The 19,439-nt window shown below is 49.3% G+C and overlaps 1 protein-coding gene and 1 long non-coding RNA gene across 7 annotated transcripts in view; one reads left to right on the forward strand and one right to left on the reverse strand.

Annotated features, from left to right (window-relative positions):
- Positions 1–19,439, forward strand: part of LOC310827201 — an 88,633-nt gene that overhangs the window by 14,296 nt on the left and 54,898 nt on the right. Inside the window, exons 3-4 of one of the 3 annotated variants that reach the window (XR_014556199.1) lie at positions 17–687; positions 941–1,362. This is a non-coding gene — a long non-coding RNA (uncharacterized lncRNA). Of the gene's footprint in view, positions 1–16; positions 2,887–19,439 lie in introns of those variants that run through there. The other 2 variants (XR_014556197.1, XR_014556198.1) reach the window with 2 other exon arrangements.
- The window catches only part of LOC310827062 (maestro heat-like repeat family member 5), a 29,388-nt gene continuing 17,110 nt past the window's right edge, over positions 7,162–19,439 (reverse strand). For 3 of the 4 annotated variants that reach the window (XM_083702619.1, XM_083702621.1, XM_083702618.1), the window contains 12 exons: positions 19,214–19,368; positions 18,249–18,396; positions 17,848–18,029; positions 16,814–16,951; positions 15,940–16,054; positions 14,994–15,137; positions 14,339–14,515; positions 12,337–12,486; positions 11,141–11,266; positions 9,709–9,811; positions 8,835–8,900; positions 7,162–7,485 (listed from right to left, as the gene is read on the reverse strand). In XM_083702619.1, coding sequence (XP_083558745.1) covers positions 7,325–7,485; positions 8,835–8,900; positions 9,709–9,811; positions 11,141–11,266; positions 12,337–12,486; positions 14,339–14,515; positions 14,994–15,137; positions 15,940–16,054; positions 16,814–16,951; positions 17,848–18,029; positions 18,249–18,396; positions 19,214–19,368 — 1,665 coding nt within the window. In that variant the 3' untranslated portion in view covers positions 7,162–7,324. The remainder of the gene's footprint in view (positions 7,486–8,834; positions 8,901–9,708; positions 9,812–11,140; positions 11,267–12,336; positions 12,487–14,338; positions 14,516–14,993; positions 15,138–15,939; positions 16,055–16,813; positions 16,952–17,847; positions 18,030–18,248; positions 18,397–19,213; positions 19,369–19,439) is intronic. The other variant, XM_083702620.1, reaches the window with a different exon arrangement.

Here is a 19,439-nt window from a genome sequence, read left to right on the forward strand (position 1 = left end):
TCTGCCTGCCCCTCAGAGCCAGCATGGCACACAGGGCTGGGCTTTGGTGGCCGCAGCCTCGCCTCTCCTCCTTACCTACTTTCCAGCAGCATCTACAACAGCCTTTCCCAAACTGTGGGTCCTCAGATGTTGTTGGACTACAACTCCCATCATCCCTAGCTAGCAAGGCCAGAGCTCAGGGATGATGGGAGTTGTAGTCCAACAACATCTGGTGACCCACAGGTTGAGAACCGCTGCTCTACAAGCTGCCCAAGGGAGGGGGCCAGCAGCAGTGGCCACAGAGATACCATGGAGGGGCAACGACAGGCCCCCTCACAGCTGCCACCGTCATTGGGGACCAGCTCTGGCTCATACTCCTCCCTGAGCTTGGTGGCGGCAGCTCTGGCAGGGAAAACAGGGACATTCCGGGATTAAATGAGAAGCCGGTTGGCTTTCATAATTCCGGGGCTGTCCCTGGAAAATCAGGACAAACTTGGAGGGTATGGGGTAGTGAACTTTGATTTTCATGGCACTTTCTTTGGCCTTGCACCCCATCAAGTGTTTTCTTTCTCAGCTCCTTTTTCACCGGGAGATTGCAGCAGAGAGAACATTGTGGACACTCTCCAAGAGTGGCTGGTGGCACCCAACCCCCTGATGCAGATGGGCAGCCTGCGAGGACTAAGCCACATTCTACAACACCCGCTGGCGGTAAGAAATTGTTGGCAGGGGGCACATTATGAAGCGGTGTACAAATTAATCTAACAACGCTTTGCCTTTCAATGAGCCAGTTGAAAGGAAATTCCCTTGTTCTGCTGCAGCCTTATTCTCATGTGCAGACCAGCATAGGCAGGAAGCTGCCTTAAAGAGAGTCAGGCCAATGGTTTGGCTATCTCAGGGTTGCCTATACTAGTCAGCAGCAGAAAGACTAATCGGTTGCCTTTCTGTCTACTCCCGTCCCCAGGCATCAAGATACAACCAGAAACTGCTAGCAACCTTAAGGGAGCTCACAGAGCTGCTGAGGAGCACCAGGCCCGAACATTGGGAGACAGCAGCCGTATTGATAGGTAATTGAAACAAAGCTCTTAAGATGAAAGGGGGTTTTAGGGCATGAGCCAGAAGTGGGATTTCAGCTGGGAAACCTGGAGGCTGAGAGGCAGGGATGCAACTCCATGTGTCATGCACTGCCTGACTCTGTCCAAAGGAGAGCGCTAAAGGAAGGCTGCACCCAGAAAGTAGTTTTACTCTGCCTCTCTCCATCAGGCTTGGGGACGCCTGACGCCCTAGAAAGGACTGCTGCTGCTGCCACTGTCACCCAGGACTGCGTGCCGGGAGCCTGAGGGCCCTGCCCTGCCTCTCTCCACCTGGCTTGGGGGGACCTCACAGGCCCTAGAAAGGACTGCTGCTGCTGCTGCCACCCAGGACTGCCTGCCAGGAGCCTGAGGGCCCTGCTCTGCCCTGCCTCTCTCCACCTGGCTGGGGAGGGGGGCACTGACAGGCTTCACAAGGACTGTGACTGCTACTCGGCAGAGAGGGCTCCTCTTTTTAATAGTTTTTAAATTGTATTTTATCTGTGGCCTTTTAAATTGTGCTTTTTTGGTATGTTCTTTTGTTTGTGTGTTTCTTTCTCTGTTGGGGGTGGGTGGGTGTTGGGTTGTGGATAGGTATAGTTTTGATCTTAAGGGGAGAGGGTCAGGGCTGACTGGGAGTGGGCCCCAGCCAACAGAATGGGGCATGTTCCACGGGGGGTGGGGTGCCCTGGGACATCCGATCCCAGTTAACATGGGCAGCAGGAAGAGTTACGCTGTCAACACCATGTCATTACTGAGGAGGCAGGTTTAGTCATTGTTTGAAGACTATCCCTGCCTCCGGGTCTGATCTTCACCAGAAGGATATTGGAATCAGCAAGGGAGACCCACATGACTTTAAGGTGCTGCTTTGCAATGTCAGGAAGACCTTGTTTGGGTCCAGCTTGTTCACGAAGGAATCGGCCTCCTCAGAGAGCTGCTCCGTGTTGACGGTGATGGGCTTGTGCATGTTGAACCTTGTGGAGAAGGAGAAGGTAAAGTGAGGAGCAGCAAACAGCATTTCCTGCCACCCAGAACTGCCTGCCAGGAGCCTGAGGGCCCTTCTCTTGAAAAGGATGTTGGAAAAAGTTCAGAAAACGGCAACCAAAATTATCAAGGGGGTGGAGTGAATCCCCCTATGAAGGAAGGTGGCCAAGGTTAGGACCTTTTGGTCAGGAGAAAAGGCAAGTAAGAGGCAGCGCGATAGAAGTTTATGAAGTTTGGCATGGCACAGAGGAAGTGAAGGGAGTCTCTTGTTAGGAGATGAAGGACAAGTAAAAGAAAGGTAAACCAAGGAACTCAAAGGATCCCAAACAAACAAGCATGGCTCTGGAACACAAAGGCCATCCTGACGCAGAGGACTTTAGGCTCCTAGCCCTGTCTGTCAAATTGTCTGTCTGGTAACTATCAAAATTGGTGATAAAAAAGATGCTGCACACGGCAGAGAAGGAAGGTGAGCGATGGAAGGGTGGGGGTGTCTCCAGGCCTGTCTCCTGGCTTGCTATCTGCCGGCCGTGGGACTGGAGGCCTCAGACAGGAATCCCGCTAGATGGGCTCAGGGACAGAAGGGGGTCTGCTTGGGATGGAGCAGATCCCTAATTCAATCCCTGGATGACCTGCTAAATTATTATTATTACCCTTTGCAAGGCTTTCTTGGCATAGAGCTGCAGGAGAGATATCACACCACAGCATGGTAATATCCTAAACTCATGTTGCACGGTGTATCTGAGGGAAGAATCATGCTTCAGTGTCAGAGTGTGTGCGTTAGATGCAGAGTTCAATCCCTGGGGATCTCCAAGTGGGGCTGAGAACAGCTGCTGCCCCCCAAATCCTAGAGAGTCAAGTGTCCAAATGCCTCTCTGGGAAAGTGGGAGTGATACAGAACAGAGCAAGGGAATGAAAGAACTTCAGCCCTGGGTCAAAATAATTCGTTCAGAGGTGAGAGCATTAATGTTGCATACAAATCCCCACTGGTATCTACAAGGAGGGGTGGGAGAGACCCCTACCATGCCACCTGAAGCTCTGGAGAGCAGCAGCCGGTCAGTGTAGAGGTGGTGTGGCATAGTGGTAAGAGCAGTGTTTCTCAAACTTGGGTCCAGACAACAGCTGGGGATCCAAGTTTGAGACACACTGGATTAGAATGTCAGTCTGGGGCCTGGGACACCTGGGTTCAAATTCCTGTTTGGCCATGAAGCTCACTGGGTGACTTTGGGCCAATCACTCACTCTAAGCCTGACCTTCTTTGCAGGGCTTTTGTGAAAGCAGAATGGGGAGGAGCGGCAGACTCTAGGAAAAGGGACGGGCCATTTGTCGTTCTCTCCCCTTAGCCTGGGGGCTGATGCCGTAGCTGGTGAAGGCATACTGCCAATGCAGCAGCCCCAGGTTGTGATCAGGTGCCAGGTGAAAACGTTTCTCTTCAACCAAGCCTTTGGCTGATTGATCTCCAATACCTTTCTAAATGCTGAGTGAGGGGGATGTTTGCTTTTCTTCTTTTTATTATGCATATATAGATATAGCAATTTTATGTAATGAACCGCCCTGACATCTGTGGATGAAGGGCAGTATACAAATTTTAATAATAATATTAGCAGCAGCAGCAGCAACAAAGCATAGCTTGCTCTTCAGGAAAACTTCCATCACAGGCCATCACAGACAACAGCCTTTGTCAACCTGGTGCCCTCCAGATGTTCTGGACTACAAAGCCCATCACTCTCAGCCAGCACAACAGTATGGTGCTAGGAACAGTAGTCCAAAAAATCTCCCACAAAGACAAAAGCTAACGGGGGTTTGCAGATGGAGCTGATTAGTGAAGACAGCTCTTGGGCTGCTGGTATCACACAACATACCCGGCTTGGTGTTCTTGTACACAAGGCAGACGTTCCCATTCCCTCCGCATGGCTCCAGCTCAAACACCAGGCTCCGCAAGTCCAAGTGAGGTTTCTCCAGCTGACCCCCCTTACCTTTGGGGAAAGAAAAGGCTGAGCGAAGCAGACAGGCATTCTCATCAGGTGAAGGGCAAGGAATACTCAAACCAGGCAGAGCTTGAGAAGCTGGCGTCAGTGGGGCTTGTGTATAAGGTCATGGAAACTTTTGGTGGGGTAGCGGGAGGTGAGGAGAGATGGACCGAGGTCTCCCATGGACAAAGGGGTGAGGTGGGGCAGTACCTTCTTCATTATCAGTGTCCTCCAAGTCAGCCAGCATGGAGGCATTGGGCAAGGCATAGATGGGTGATGCTCTGACTTGGTTTAGCTAGGAGATGCTGTTGATGGTCATGCAGCCAAGGGGCATCAGGTTGTCTGGAAGAAAGGCAGCCATTACTAAGTTGCTGGCATGGATGCCACAATTCTGTAGGTGCACAGAAGGCTCACAGAACATGGTGCCCTTTGAAGAATCTCAGCTTGCTTGCTTGCTTTTTGCTCACATTCTTCATGAACTAAAATCCATTCACTTATCTTCTGCCAACACGTTTAAAATTAAACTTTTGAAATACATTTTAGCTTCTTGGGCCCACTTACCCTCATCTACCAGGTTCAGATTAGAGATCTCACTTTTGGAACCTTAAAAACGTTAGAATCACAGAACTGCAGAGCTGGAAGGAATCCTAAGGGTCATCTAGCCCAGCCCCCTAAAATGCAGGAAAATGAAGGTGGCCCTTATAAGGATCAAAGCTGTAACCTTGGCATTATCAGCACCACGCTCTAACCAACCAAGGTAACTAGTGCAGGATGGCCGCCTTTTGTAGAACTGCGATAGGAGGTCTCCAAGATCCAACTCACATTACCTCTGGGAGCCTGGAAGTCTGAGCCTCCATTTCTAGCTTGATACAGATGTAGGACAATATCCCGCTGCGAGTGGGATGCCTAATTCTGGTGCCAAGGATGGAAAGGACGCTGGGAGTGACGAACAGGCTATGGGTCTGTTTTGCAGGGTCACTAGGGTTCCCTTCACTTGGTGAAGGGAAGAGGCTATGGAGGCATAAACAGGACACCTCAAGGGCCATGCAATATACTTCTCCCCACCACCAGCCCCGTCTTCCCCGTGACGACAGCCAGCAAAGTTTCCAAAACTTCCACCAAAGGGAACCACAAACAAAAGCTGAAATCAGCTGCGGCAGCTCAGAGCTGACGGGGGAAGCCGGGAATCCCGAGTTCAAGTCTCCGCTCAGCGCGACTATTAGGGTTGCTACGCTGTGCGCGGAATAGAGACTTCGAAGGAGATATAGGGGAATTTAGCATACTAGCACTTGTACTAGAATATGAAGCAGCCCTGTTCAGCGCTCTCTCTTTCCCTCAAGCGACGCTCCCCGGCCCCTCACAACAACCCTGCAGAGTAGGGCAAGGGGCGAGAGAGAGGGAGGCTGGCAGGCCAAGGTCCCCCCGCCCTGGGAGTGGGGGCTTCCCCCGTAACCCCCGGGCCTGGCTCCGCACTCGGCGGGGCATCTTTCCTGAGGCAACGGAGGCGGCTCTCTGCACATGCTCAGGAAACACGGCAGCCTCATCATCGGCCCGCCGTCAAATTAGCCCCCCCCCCCCCGCTTTTCCTTCTCCTCCCGCCACGCCCCCCACCCCCCGCGAGCCCCTCCTGAGGGAAGGATACGGTCCTTACTCCACATCCGCCACCTCGAAGCAACCGCCAACTCCAACGGCTCTCCGCCCAGCCACGCCCCCGCGCCCGACTCACGGCTCCCATTGGCTGACGGCGACCGGGGTTCACCCAGATACAGATCGGAGGAGCCGGCCAATGGGGAGGACTCGGAACTGGGGGGGGGGGAAGGGAGGAGGAGGCGGTGATGCCGGCTCTCCCGTTGCCTTCTGGGAGTCGTAGTGCCTGCTCTCCATTCCTCCCCCCCTCCAGAACGGCCATCGAAAGGAACTGAATGAAACGGAGGACTGCGATTCCCGAAAGCCACCGCGGCGGAGCTTCTGAGCTACGGGTCGCGAGAAGGGGCAAAACGCGCTCACCTGGTCCTGCCGCCCCCCTTCGGCTGTTCGTACAGGTGTGCAGGTGCAGGTGGTCAGGGGCTGATGCGAGAGGGAGGAGGAAGAGGATGGAGGAGAAGGCCCTGCGCAACGTGAGCAGCTCCAGCAGCACCAAGCCCTACCTGGAGAAGCTCACCCTGGGGGTGACCCGCATCCTAGGTAAGGGGGAGGCGGAGGTGGCATCCCTGGTTGCCATGGAAACGGCCATGGAGCCCCAAAGAGCCTTCCTTCCCTCTCTTGCTCATTGCATGGCGCTTCCTCCGCCCTCACAACAGTCCTGTGAGGGAGGCCAGGCTGAGAGGCAGGGACTGCCCGCCAACCACCCCAAATTTCTAAATTCCTTTTCATCTCTTTCCAGGTTTTCCCATAATTATCTTTAAATATATTAACATTCTTAATCTGATTTGGTAGTTGGTTTGTATTATTCTGTCTTTAATTAATCTTGAATTAAAAATTACCAAACAGTCTTCTGGCAATTTCCTAATCTTTGCAAAAATTGGATTTAACGTAATAGATACTGTCAATTGAACCATTCAGCTCCTCCTCCTATGTTCCTAACCATTCAGACAATGTGTTAATTAAATACTGTTTTACATTCTCCTCCTCTTCCTCTGGGACTCCTCTAAAAAGTAAAATAATCTCTTGCTGCTTCATTCCCAAAACCACTATTGCATCCCAGCTTGCTTCCTGAGTGGCACAGACAGGTATGAGGTTAAGATCAAAACTGACCAGGAAAATGCAAGGGTGTTTCAAAGAGGAACTATTTCAATCAATCAATAAATCGGTCTTAGAGTCCTAAATATTCTGAACCTTAATTTGCAGCAGACTGACAATGTATAGTCAAATTGACAGATACTACTGAAAATGACTGAAGCATGTAGCTGTCTCAAGACCCCTTCCCAGCCCCAAATGTTTTCTTTTCCTTTTTTTCTTGGAGGAAGGTCCCCCTGCCCGTTAGGCTATACTCTGTGTATGAAGGCATGTGTAAGGGATGCTACCCTTCTGAGTGTGATCAGCTCTCCATTGGATGGAGGGGACAGGGGAGAGAAAATCATCATATAAAAACAATGGCATTTGGAAAGGGAAAAGTTGAAGCGTAAAGGTTGATTCCTAAAGAGAAAGGCAGACCACACAGAAAGCAATGTCTAGAATCTTCATTAAGTTCTCTACAAGTGCTCTCAATTCAAATGGAAGCCCAGCTGCCCTGCAGCTTCTCTTTGTGGCACTATGAAAGCAAGGAGCACTGCTCCTGCTTGCCTGCCTTTTCTGAAGACCTCCTTCTGGGCATGCCAATTCTCACTCTCACTGCCTTGCCTTGTTGTTTTTTAGCATGGACAGGAGATGTTGGCTGGGTACAATCTTTGGATTGATCCGACCGCCGCAGCGTCTAAATAGCTCCTCGCTGGCAGCCACCGCAGCGTTTGAGACAGCCACGTCCAAGTCACCCTGAAGGTCCAGGAGAGCTGCAATGGAAGAAGGAACATGAGAACCACAGCAGAGTCCTCCTGGATCAGGCCAATGTCCTGTGTCCTGTTCTCACAATGGACAACCAGGTGCGCCCACAGGAAACCCATAAGTGGGACCCCAGCACAAGAGCCTGGTTCCCTCCTGTGGTTTCCCGCAACTGGTGCTCAGAAGCATTTCTGCCTCTCAAAGCCATCCAAGTTGGTGGCCATCGCTCCCTCCTCTTGTAAGCTGCCCTAAGAAGACAATTATGAATCACATATAGATATTTAAAGAGATAAATTCAAAGGAGGGGCAGGGATAGGTCTTGTCAGGAGCAAATGCCCCTCATGATAAGGACAGAAGGAGCTGCCTGGAACAGAGTTAGGCCCATTAGGTTGCTGAGCTCAGTATTGTTTACGTGGAAGAGGTTTCCAGGACTGGCCATTTTTTGATGTGGAGATGAGGAGAATTGACACAGAAGGACGCCCCCCCCTTACCATTGGCTTGGCTGGCTTTGGCTGATGGGAGTTGTAGTCCAACAAGATCTGGAGGGGGCTGATGGACAGGACAGGAGAATTGCAAAGCAATGGGGTTGCAATGGCAAAGAAAAGCTGCCAGGGAAGTGAGCTGGGCTCCCTGGGTAGCGCATGCCATTTTAGGGGGTGAAATATGTTTAAAATAGGTTTTTGGGTGTGAGGAATTAAAAGCTGCTATTTTTGTGGTAAGTCTATCTCTAATGAAGAAGCAGAAAAAACTGCTTTCGAAAAAACCAAAGAATTTTAACTTCTGAAAATGTGAGGTAATTACATTAATACTGAAATAAAAATTACTAAGTTCCTAGCAATCGTTTGTAATGCTTTCTATGCAATTTTACACTCATTTCACTGACTAAGCAAAAGCAAATCATATTCATTTCACCCAAACAACATCTGAATTCCCAAGTCATGTTACAATGTTTTAGCACCCCTCACTTTCTGAATTTGAAAGCTGAAAAATTCAGCACACCCTACTGTGACAATTCATTTCACCTTGGCATTGCTGGGTAAATTAATGCCAGGTGTTAGAGAGAGAAAGAAAGACTGTTTCTGTTCAGGTCCAAGTGTACAGAAACAAAACTTTTGTTGTTAGGTCTAATCCAACTATATTATACTTTGCCAATGCAATTTCTTGCCCAGCACAAACTCGTCAGATTTCCCATCATGTTAGTGGCTAGAACAACATGGGAATCACAATCCAGAAGGGAAAGGAGACTGCAGGGGCTGATAGTAACTAAAGTGAGATAATCTGGGATTAATGAGATTGGAAAAAGTAGTCTTGTGATGAAAAGATCCCTGCAAGGAAAAGAGTCGGTTTCATCCTTACTCACCCAGATAAATGTCGTCAATTTGTTTGGTGCTCACCAAGTCGGGTTTCATATACTGTGCATTGCACGCTAGACAGATCAATAGAAAACGATCAGTTCCTGCATTTGATACTTTGTCCAGCTTAAAAACATTCATCAGTCCTGAGGCACACAGGCTGTTGGTACTCTAGAGAAGGGGCTAACAACTTCTGGATCACTTTCACAATTTGCTGGTTTAATCGTAGGAACCTGGGAAGCTGACAGATGCTGGGCCAAAGCATTGGTATGTCCAGCTCAGGACGGTCTACACTGAGTAACAGGGGTTCTCCAGGATTCCATACAGGGGAAATGGTGTGGCGTAGTGGGGGCTACTGGGGGGATTGCCCCAGGCACAAAAAGGTTGAGGGGCACATCTCTGTTTTAATACAGGCAATCCTCGTTTTGCGTGGGAGTTATGTTCCAGACCACACGCGTTGGTGGGGGCCACGTAAAGCATTCCACCCCACCCTTGTTTGCCCTGCCGTACCCCACCCCCATTCGACCCTTGCTCTGCCCTTTTAGTGACATCTTAATGATGTTTTGGTGACGTTTTCAGGCCACTTCCAGTGCGCATGGTGCACCAATTGCAAGAAACCAGTCACTGCCTGTATTTAAAAATGGTAACCCACCCTGGGACCTTGGGGCATGGGTCGGGTAAATAACAACAACAACAGTGGAGAAGTGCCTGACTTTCTGGATGCAGCCTCCCTTTAGCGCTCTCCTTGGGACAGAGTCAGGCAGCACATGACACCTGGAGTTGCATCCCTGCCTCTCAGCCTCCAGGTTTCCCAGCTGAAATCCCACTTCTGGCTCATGCCCTGAAACCCCCTTTCCTCTCAAGAGCCTTGTTTTCAATTACCTATCAATATGGTCGCTGCCTCGCGATGTGCAGGGTTCCTGCTCTTTAGGTATTCCATCATCTGCGTGAGCATGTCCGGCAACCTCTGCCTGTATCTCCACAACTGGGGGGAGGGGGGAGTGGACAGGAAGGCAACCAAGGTGCCAGATTAGTCTTTCCTAAAACTCCAGCTTCTTAATGCATTTCTATCCCTCGTGGTGGCCAAATACTTGAAAAGTATAACCTAATTATCTCCAAATTGGCCACCCACAGTAATACTGCTGCCTTTATATAATGCAGAATCATACTTCATGCCCAAGTATTAAGAGCACAGAAAATGTTAGTTGGTTTAGTTGGCAGAACTATAGAGGCAGGGCAGAGCCATCAGAGCAGAGCCACCCTCCATGAATTTGTCCAATCTTATATTAAAACCATCCAAGCTAGTGGCCACCTGTGCGTCTTGTGGCAGTGAGTTCCATAGCATAACTGTGGATGCGGCAGTGTTGCTGGGCCTCTGTTTGCGGCTGTGCTGCACATAGATAATAGTGACAAAATGTCTTAGAAGACATCTGTGATGGAGAGGGCAAGGGCAAGCTGGTGGCTGCGGCCGGCTGATGCTGATGCCACAGATACAGACACAGGGAGATGAGAAGGCAGATGCTGCAGCCACATACCCTCCAACATTTCTCTGATGAAAATAGGGACACCCCATTCCATAATGATAATTTTACTATTTATATCCCACTCAACTTAGTGGGTTGCCCCAGCCACTTTGGGCAGCTTCCAACACACATAAAACCACAATAAAACATTAACAAAATGTTTTAAAACTTCCCTATACAAGATTGCCTTCAGATGGCTCAGAGGTCGGATAACTCCATACCCTCCAACATTTCTCCAATGAAAATAGGGACATCCTAAGGAAAAGTGGGACATTCCGGGATCAAACCAGAAACCAGGATGGCTTCTCTAAAAGAAGGACGTCCCTGGAAAATAGGGACACTTGGAGGGTCTGCAGCCACAGCTAAGCCAGGGAGATGAACATCAATACACCACAATGGCATCAAACTGGGGGGTTAATTTAGCAGAGGGAGAGAGGGAGGAGCAGCTGGGAGGGCTGCAGCTGTTGCACAGCACCTTTCTAAGAAAAATTAACACACACACAAACACACACACACACACACCATTTCTCAATAGTCTATTTTGAAGAATTTCATCTAGATATTCTTCCACTTCCTCACCCAAGCCGTGATCTGGGGCATTGTGGTGGATACAAAATAGTAGCCAGGCAGTAGAATAAAATAAGTCTGAAACTCCCACTGCTCACACCAAACACACACAGTTTGGGAGGAAAGTAAGTGAGTCCCAAACTTAAGAAATGGATGGAAAATTTCTTCTCCTCTGAAGAAATCTGGTGAAAGGGGGAACAGTTGACCATGTTAATTTTACTCACAATATACTTGCAGATAACTGAGAATCTGTAGTAGAGTCTGTCTTGCTGCACAGACTCAAAGATGTCAAAGGGCAGCTCCCCCAGTTTCAGGAAGGTGACAATTATGTTAAGGACAATTCGACACTCCTAGAATTGAAAGGAGGGGTGACATTTTACTTCACATCAAGCCTTAGGCTTGCAACAGCTTTGAAAATATACATATCTGTATTAAGGCCGCAATGCAAATAAAATGCAGACAGTAACCCAGGTAGGGTTAAAAATACAACTAGCCCACTGGGAATTAAGCACCTGTAAATCCTGAGAGCTCACATAGGTTTTTAACAAGCATCAAAATGCCACTAATGTAGGGGCTCACCTGCGCTCAGAAGGGAAGTGATTCCATAGAGAGGAGCTACCCTGAAAAAGACCCTCCCTCTGGTTACTGGCTGCTAAATAAACCTCCACCAGGCCGGCCTAGTCAGCTGATCACAGTGGCAGCAGAGGTGTCAAGGCTTAGCTTTCAAACCCAAGAACTCAAACCTTGGTGTTTCAAATAGTGTCTAATGACCAGGTTTTGAAACCAACCCTGCAGGGCTTCCACTCCTTAAAGCTAACCAGCCTGGATCAGAAGACTTCCAGAACCAACTTCCTTGGAAGGTGGTGGCCTCTCCTTCACTGGAGGTTTTTAAGCAGACGTTGGAGGACCATCAGTCAAGGATGCCTGAGTTGAGATTCCTGCATTGCAGGGGGGGGACTAAAGGACCTTGGGATCCCTTCCAGCTCTGATTCTGTGGTTCGATGACTCTGACGGTTCCAACCTTTTGCAGAGCAATCCCAACCACAGCATGCTATCTGCAAGGATCTCTAACTTTTCTGACCTCAGGTGTAGCGATGACTCAGACCCCAAGCACAATTGAGGCCCACCCATTCAAGACCAGTCTACGCATTAATTGATCTGTGGGGCAACGTGATGATTCTCCAAGCCCTGCTGCAACACGCAGAGCAACGCTCCTCGTGTGGAAATTCCCAGGAAAGGGGAAGAGTTCCTCAGCTGCAACAGATGCTTCGAGGACCACCCAGCATTGGCATCGTAAAGGGTTTCCACAAGCAGAGAAACATTGCTCTGCGTTTCAGCTGCGTGCGACAGTTGCCAGGGAGAAGGAGTTTGCCAAAGGGGCCAGGCGGTGCCCAGACTGGCCCTTGCAGCCTCAACTCACCTCTCCGCTCACAGGGTCAGTTAGCTGGATTATCAGAGGCACGAGGCTCCTGATGACGATGTCCTCCACCCTGTTTCTGTGCTCTTCCTTCACGCCCCTCAACAGCATCCCGAAAAGAATGATGGAGCAAAGCCTGAGCTCATTGTCCTCCTGAGGAGAGAGAGGAGAACGCCAGTCAGTCCCAAGTGCTGTGCAGGGCAAACCCGTCTCACAGGTTTCAGGGAGTTTGGCTGAGCAAACGCTTCTCATTCACTATGGGTCTGGTTGTTTGAGGGTGTTGGCTGGGCCCACACACAGGGGACCAACCCCGGGGGCCTTTGCCCACCACCGTCAAGGAGCTTAACGGACTGAGTTCATCTTGGTGCGTCTAAAGTTCTGCCAGCATCACCTGCTGGCAGACAGAGTCACCTGAAGTGCAGGTGAAGCAAGAATTCTTGCAGATTAGGCTAGTGGGATCACTTGTGGGGAGGTGAAAGAGGCGGGCTTGAGGTCTAAATGCGGCGTGCGTGTGGCACATGGCGTGGCATGTGTGCATGACATGCGCATGTCGCACAGCACCAGCCCCCTCAATCGCGGGGGCAAGACGGCGCAGCTGGTGTTCTGAATTTCACTGTGTTATTATCTTCTTTATTTTTTCCCATAAGTCTTCATTAAGGCTTTTCCATAATATAAGAAAAGAAACTGATCTAAATAAAAGCAGAAAGAGCAACAGAAATGCAGAGTCTTCTCTCAAGGGTAGCTCTTAACCCTTGTCTCACCAGGAAAGATGTCAACCCTCCCAGCCTCTTCCCTTCCCTATCTCTCACTCAGGGTCCTTCACCATCAAGCCATCACCTTCCTTGGAGCCCAACATGGGCGTAGCCAGGACTTATGTTGGTGGGGCAGTATTTATGTTGGGCAGGGGGTGGCAGAAGAACCAAGGTATCTGTGATGCGATTGGTCAGTTAATTAAGTATTTTTATTTATTTACTTGATTGATGGGGAAGTTGCCCCCCTCCCCCGTTGACCATGCCCAAAGAGCACAAGAATCAATGGCCCTGAGCAGAGGACAGCAAGGAAAACAAAAGGAAAAGACAGAAGAAAGAAGATGAAAGGAAGGAAGGAAGGGAGATAAAAAGGAATTTCGATTTTGTGTTATCATATTCCTTAGTGGGTCGTGCAAACCTCTATTCTGAATACAATGGTAACTTGGTTCTCAAACAGCTTGGTACTCAAATGCCTTGGTTCCCAAATGCCTTGGTTCCCAAATGCCAAAAACTTGGAAGTATAAGTGTCCAGTTTTTGAACGTTTTTCGGAAGCCGAACGTCCAATGCGGCTGTCGGCTATTTTTTTCAGGGCGCGTGCACCAATCAGAAGCCGTGCCATGGTTTTTGAACATTTCAGAAGTCAAATGGACTTCCAGAACGGATTAAAGTTCGAGAACCAAGGTACCACTGTATTTGGCGCTTTTGTTTTTACTATTTATTTTGCATTTTTGTTTTTGAGGCTTTTTCGGTTAGTTTTTGTGACTGTGTGGAACCCAGTTCAGCTACTGATAGATTGATTGTGTGACTGTGGAAATGGATAAAAGTCCCCCATCCAAACAATGACTATCATCAGTGCAGGTAAGAAAAAAAATTATTTAAATTTTTATCATCTACAATACTGTCTTATTTATTTTATAGTACGGTACATTGATTATTGCTTTCATTTTATGGATCAGTGGTCTCGTTAGAGAGTAAAACTTGCTGTTTTAGGGGTTGTTTTTAAAAGTCTGGAATGGATTAATCCATTTTGCATTACTTTCTATGGGAAAGCGCACCTTGGTTTTGAAACGCTTTAGTTTTGGAACGGACTACGGAACGGATTAAGTTTGAGAACCAAGGTACCACTGTGATTCTTTTCATAGTGTCGGGGGCACTGGGGATGAGGCTATGGAACCAAAGGGGCGGCCCTCCCCAAAATGTTTGGGAAGCCCCAGGGCATGGATGAAGCCCATTTCGAGTAGGCTTCTTGACTTACATCATTGAAGTGTTTAAAGAGTTGAGGGTAAAGGCTGCAGCCAGCCAAGCTGTATTCCTCCCCCTCCAAGTGGTGGAACATGAGTTGCAGGCACTTAATGGACTCTTTGGCAATACTCTTGTCTGGATTGTAGGCGCAGTTGATCAGGGGCGAGATGAAGGGATTCAAGGACTCTTCCTGAAGGAAGGAAGCAGGTGAGGGAACACGGTCACTGCAGAGAAGTCAGCGCACGCACACGCAGTTTGCACCCAGAAAGCCACGGTGTAAGCATTACACAAAAGTAAACAACCCAAGTGGGTGCTCTCTCCTGAGTCCTTGTGCAGGGTGGGGGCCTCCAATAGGGGAAGGGGCCAGAGCTGGAGCGTCTGCTTTGCATGCAGAAGGTCCTGGATTCAAGTCCTGGCTTCTCCATGCAGGGTTGGGAGAGACTCTTGAAACCTTGGGGAGCTGCTGCCGGTCCGTGTGGGCAACCCTGAGGTAGCCAGACCATTGGCTTGACTCTCTTTAAGGCAGCTTCCTCCCTGTGCTGATCTGCACCTGAGAATAAGGCTGCAGCAGAACAAGGGAATTTCCTTACAACTGGCTCATTGAAAGGCTGATATGGCTACCTCAAAGCGTTGTGGGGTTAATTTGTACACCACCACCAATCTCTTACCTCCAGCTGGTGCTGCAGCATGTAGCCCAGTCCTCGGATGCTGAAGAGCTGCATGAGGGGGCTGGCTTGCCCCATCCACTCCTTCAGGACGTCCATAATGTCTTGCTTCACGAAGAACAAGCCTATCTCTGAGTGGAAAAGGAGCTGCGGAAGAAAACACTTGATGTGTGCCAGGCCAAAGAAAGCAAGGAGGGCAGGGGGAAATCTGTGCCGCGGAAACCGAAGTCCGGTACCCCATACCCTCCAAGTGTCCTGATTTTCCAGGGAAAGCCCCGGAATTACGAAAGCCAACCGGCTTCTGATTTAATCCCAGAATGTCCCTGTTTTCCCTGCCAGAGCTGCCAGGGGAGGAGTATGAGCCAGAGCTGGTCCCCAATGACGGTGGCGGCTGTGAGGGGGCCTGTCGTTGCCCCTCCATGGCATCTCCGTGGCCACTGCTGCTCGCCTCCTCCCTTGCGCAGCTGGGTAGAGCAGCGGTTCTCAATCTGTAGGTCCCCAGATGTTGTTGGACTACAACTCCCATCATCCCTGAGCTCTGGCCTTGCTAGCTAGGGATGATGGGGGTTGTAGTCCACCGACACCTGGGGACCCACAGGTTGAGAAAGGCTGTTGTAGAGGCTGCTGGAAAGCAGGTGAGGACGAGAAGAGGCTGCGACCACTAAAGCCCAGCCCTGTGTGCCATGCTGGCTCTGAGGGGCAGGCAGAGGGCAGGCCCCCCCTGGGTGGGAAGAAAGGGGGAGCAAAGCGCAAGGAGTTAGTTAATGCACACTGCCCTCAGCTCTTATCTAAGGCCTGTAGAAACTGCTGCCTCAGGCAGAGGGCAGGCCTGCCAGCCATCAATGGTGGTGCAGGAGACCTTCTCACACCCTCTGCTTTCCTCGCCTGCCTGGGTGCAGTTGTGGCAAAGCAGGGGTGCCTGCAGGCATTCCCTGTTTCCGACTCTCACCTCCGTGAAGAAGGCCATCCCAACCGTCCTCTCCTTGGCGTCAGGGCGGCGCAAGTAGGCATTGGCCTGTTTGAAAGTCGTTCTGAGGTGTACTTTGGAGAAGGTGAACAAGGTTCTGAAACACAAAATCAGACACAAAGGATGCACAAGCTGGCAGGAAGAACCACTAACTGAATAATAATAATAATAATAATAATAATAATAATAATAATAATAATAATAATAATTCATTACTTGCACCCCACCCACCTGACTGCGTTGCCCCAGTCACTACCCTCTCCTCCTCTCCAGTTTCACCCAAGTCCTATCTAGCTCTCTCTGGCAAGGAAGGATGCTTGAGAGTGCAGGGCACTTTCTTGCAGATAAATCTCCAAAGCCAGCAGAGTTTTCAGTGGGGAAGGTTCATTACCCATTACCCCATATATACCCACTCGACCTCTTTGATTGGTGGACTTGGCACTCTTTCAGGCACCACAGAATGCCTGCTCTGCATTTAGTGTGTCAGCACCTAAACTTTGGAACTCCCTGCCTATGGATATCAAACAGGCGCCTTCACTGTACTCTTTTGGGCCCCTGCTAAGAACGTTCTTGTTTAGACCAGCCTGCCCAGATGTTTAGAAAGCTGGGGCAAATGTTAATCTGGTTTTATTCAATTGTTATTTTAACTTTTCAAAAGTCTCAAATTATTGTTGTCAGTTTTTCTAATCAATATTTTCCTATCTTTTCTTTCTAACCGCTTTGAAGTTTGTTTATTACAATAAAACAGCATATACATTTTCTGAAATAAATAATAAGTTTATCCCCATTTCCCAGAAAGCAGGCCTTGGTGAGCTGCTCTTCATGCCTCACCTGCCAGTCCTTTTCACCATCTTACCTTGTCAGAAGACGAATGCCATCAAAAAAGCTTTCTGGGTTTGACAACATATCCCAGCACCTTTGCACCCCCAAAATGTTGTATTCTTTGATGTAGCCGCCACATCCAATAAGGTTTTTCAGAGCTTGCACAGTGGTCCTGAATCGAGTGAAAGAATTAAGAATATTATATTTATTTATCCATTTTAAAAAATGGTATACTGCCCTTCACCCGTTGATCTCAGGGCAGTTCACAACACAAAAATACAAGATAAAAAGCACAAAATAAATAATAAAAAGATGAACAAACCAAACCAATAACTCCTCCTTCCTCTCACAAACACAGCTGAAAGGGCGTAGGGTGTTAATCTGCCAATGGCCTGACAGAAGAACATCATTTTGGCCTGGCATCTAAAGGTATATAATGAAGGCACCAGGCAAGCCTCCCTGGGGAGGGCCTTTCACAAATAGGGAGCCACCACAGTAAAGGCCCCTTCTTGTGTTGCCACCCTCTGGACTTCTCGTGGAGGAGGCACCTGATGAGGGGCCTCTGATGATGATCACAAGGTCTGGGTAGGTTCATCTGGGGAGTTTTAGGTCCTTGACATCTTGCAGTCTCGAGCTGCTTGGCCTGACGGATCCAGCCACAACCACCAGCCCCTGCAGCCTCTCACCTGTTTCCAGCACAAGCTGCAACCTTCCGGCTGCGATGGAGACTTAAGGTTTCATGACACGTGAGTCGTGCCACACCAAAATCAGCCCATCGTGAGGGAGAGTCTCCAACATCCTTTCCCACCCGAGTGTCCTTCAGATGTTTTGGACTACAGCAACTCCTATCTTCGCCACAGTTGTGCTGCCTGGGGCTGGTGGGAGTTGTGGTCCAAAGCGACTGAAGAGCACAGGGGTTGGGGAAGCTACCCAAGCTAAGCAGAACCTCCATGTGCAAGTGAAGCCTATCTCTTGGGGGAGGGCTGAGCCATCACTGCTACGGTCAGGCTTGCAAGCGCCCAGAGAGAGAAGGGAGGGCCACCCCAAATGCCTGAGCAGGTCCCTTACGCCAGCGGCTGGAGATGCGAAGGGGGCTCCGGCATGAGACTTGTCGCCCTCGAAACTCTTCTGCTCGTCCCAAAAAGAAAATAGATCTGAGTGATAAGGGCAAGCAGCAGCTGGGGGAACTTGTTCTGCAGCACATCCGAAGCCTCTGGTAGCGACAGGATCAGGCACAAAGCGTTGGTAGCCTGGAGGGACAAGGACAGGAGAACAGCATTCAGCAGAGGACATTGTCAGATCAAGATCTCCCAACTCCTAATAATAATAATAGACCCCCCTCAGCGATGGACTACTAAGAACCCCAGAGGCCAGTTATTAAGATGCAACCCCCCCTGCCAGAAGCCCCCAGCACCATCCAGCTCCCATTCAAGAACCCCCCAGGAGAGAGAAACGGAGTGGTTTCGTACCGCCATTGGCATCTGAGAAGTGCTGCGTCGCCTGTACGTGACTTCTGCGTTGGGGTCTTCATCCTGTAGCCTTTTCAGGAGGGGTCTCAGCAGCTTGATGCTGGCGTACGGATCGGAGACCAGGGCCTTCCAGATCGCTGCCGCACTTCTGCAATTTTTGAAAACAGAATTTCCCCTTTTTCCTTTTCTTAAAAAAAGTCAGGCCTTTTGTATTTCCTTTATATCGCACGTGCATTAGCAAAGAAAGAAACTACTATTCCCCTTTTTGATATGTAACTCAGTATGAAACTGAAAAATAAATGAAGAAACCCCACTTAAATTCAGCTCTCCCCATTTCCACATCATGAAAACTTTGCAGATTTTCGTATCCAGTTTTGCCTCTTAAACACCTTTTGCAAATCAATCGCCTCTAATTCTATGTCTTTCTATATGTTATTTCCACCAGTTCATGCATTTGTGTGCCTACTTGAGGGGTGTGTGTGTGTGTGTACTACTTGACTGGAGAACTGCATTGAAAAATTCAGAATAGTGTGAATTTTGAAATATGACAGTTCTCGTTTTGGAAACTGCAAATGATGTAAGCTCTCACTTAAAAGTGACCCAAACTGAATTTGTTCCCTGTCCCTCTCAACTGTCCAGAAAGTGTGTGTGTGTGTGTGTGGGAAACCTGGCAGGGCTTCCACCTGAATCTTGAACCGAGGTTTGATCCACAGTGGGTACTGCTTTTCACAGCATGGAAGAAAGCCTCATTCCCACATAGGAAGCAGCTTCCCGAGGGCAAAAAGTTGGCAGCTCTACTTGAAAAACCTGGCAAATGCCACAGAGTTGGGAAATCATCCGTGGCTGATGGGCTGTGGCCTGGCTTGGTGGATCGCAGGTTATGCAGGGCATCTGAGACGCCCTGAGATTTGCAAGCAAGATGGATATATCCCCCCGTAACACACTCATCTCTAAGAGGCCCTTACTCATCACACTCCAGTGAGCAGTCCAACAGGCTATCTACGACCGGGTTCAGGCGCTTTGCAGCAAGGTTGACTACAGCTGTGAGTGTCTCATCCTTCGTGCGAATGTCAGGGATTCTGTGGAGATGGTTGTAAATCTCCTTCACAACGATGGGCAGCTGGAAGAAGATAAAAGAAGACAAGGATGAGAAAGTGTGGTGAACATCCCTAGAAACAAGCTAATTCTACA

The sequence above is a fragment of the Podarcis gaigeae genome (assembly GCF_964106915.1).
Source record: "Podarcis gaigeae genome assembly, chromosome: 11".
Classification (NCBI taxonomy): domain Eukaryota; kingdom Metazoa; phylum Chordata; class Lepidosauria; order Squamata; family Lacertidae; genus Podarcis; species Podarcis gaigeae.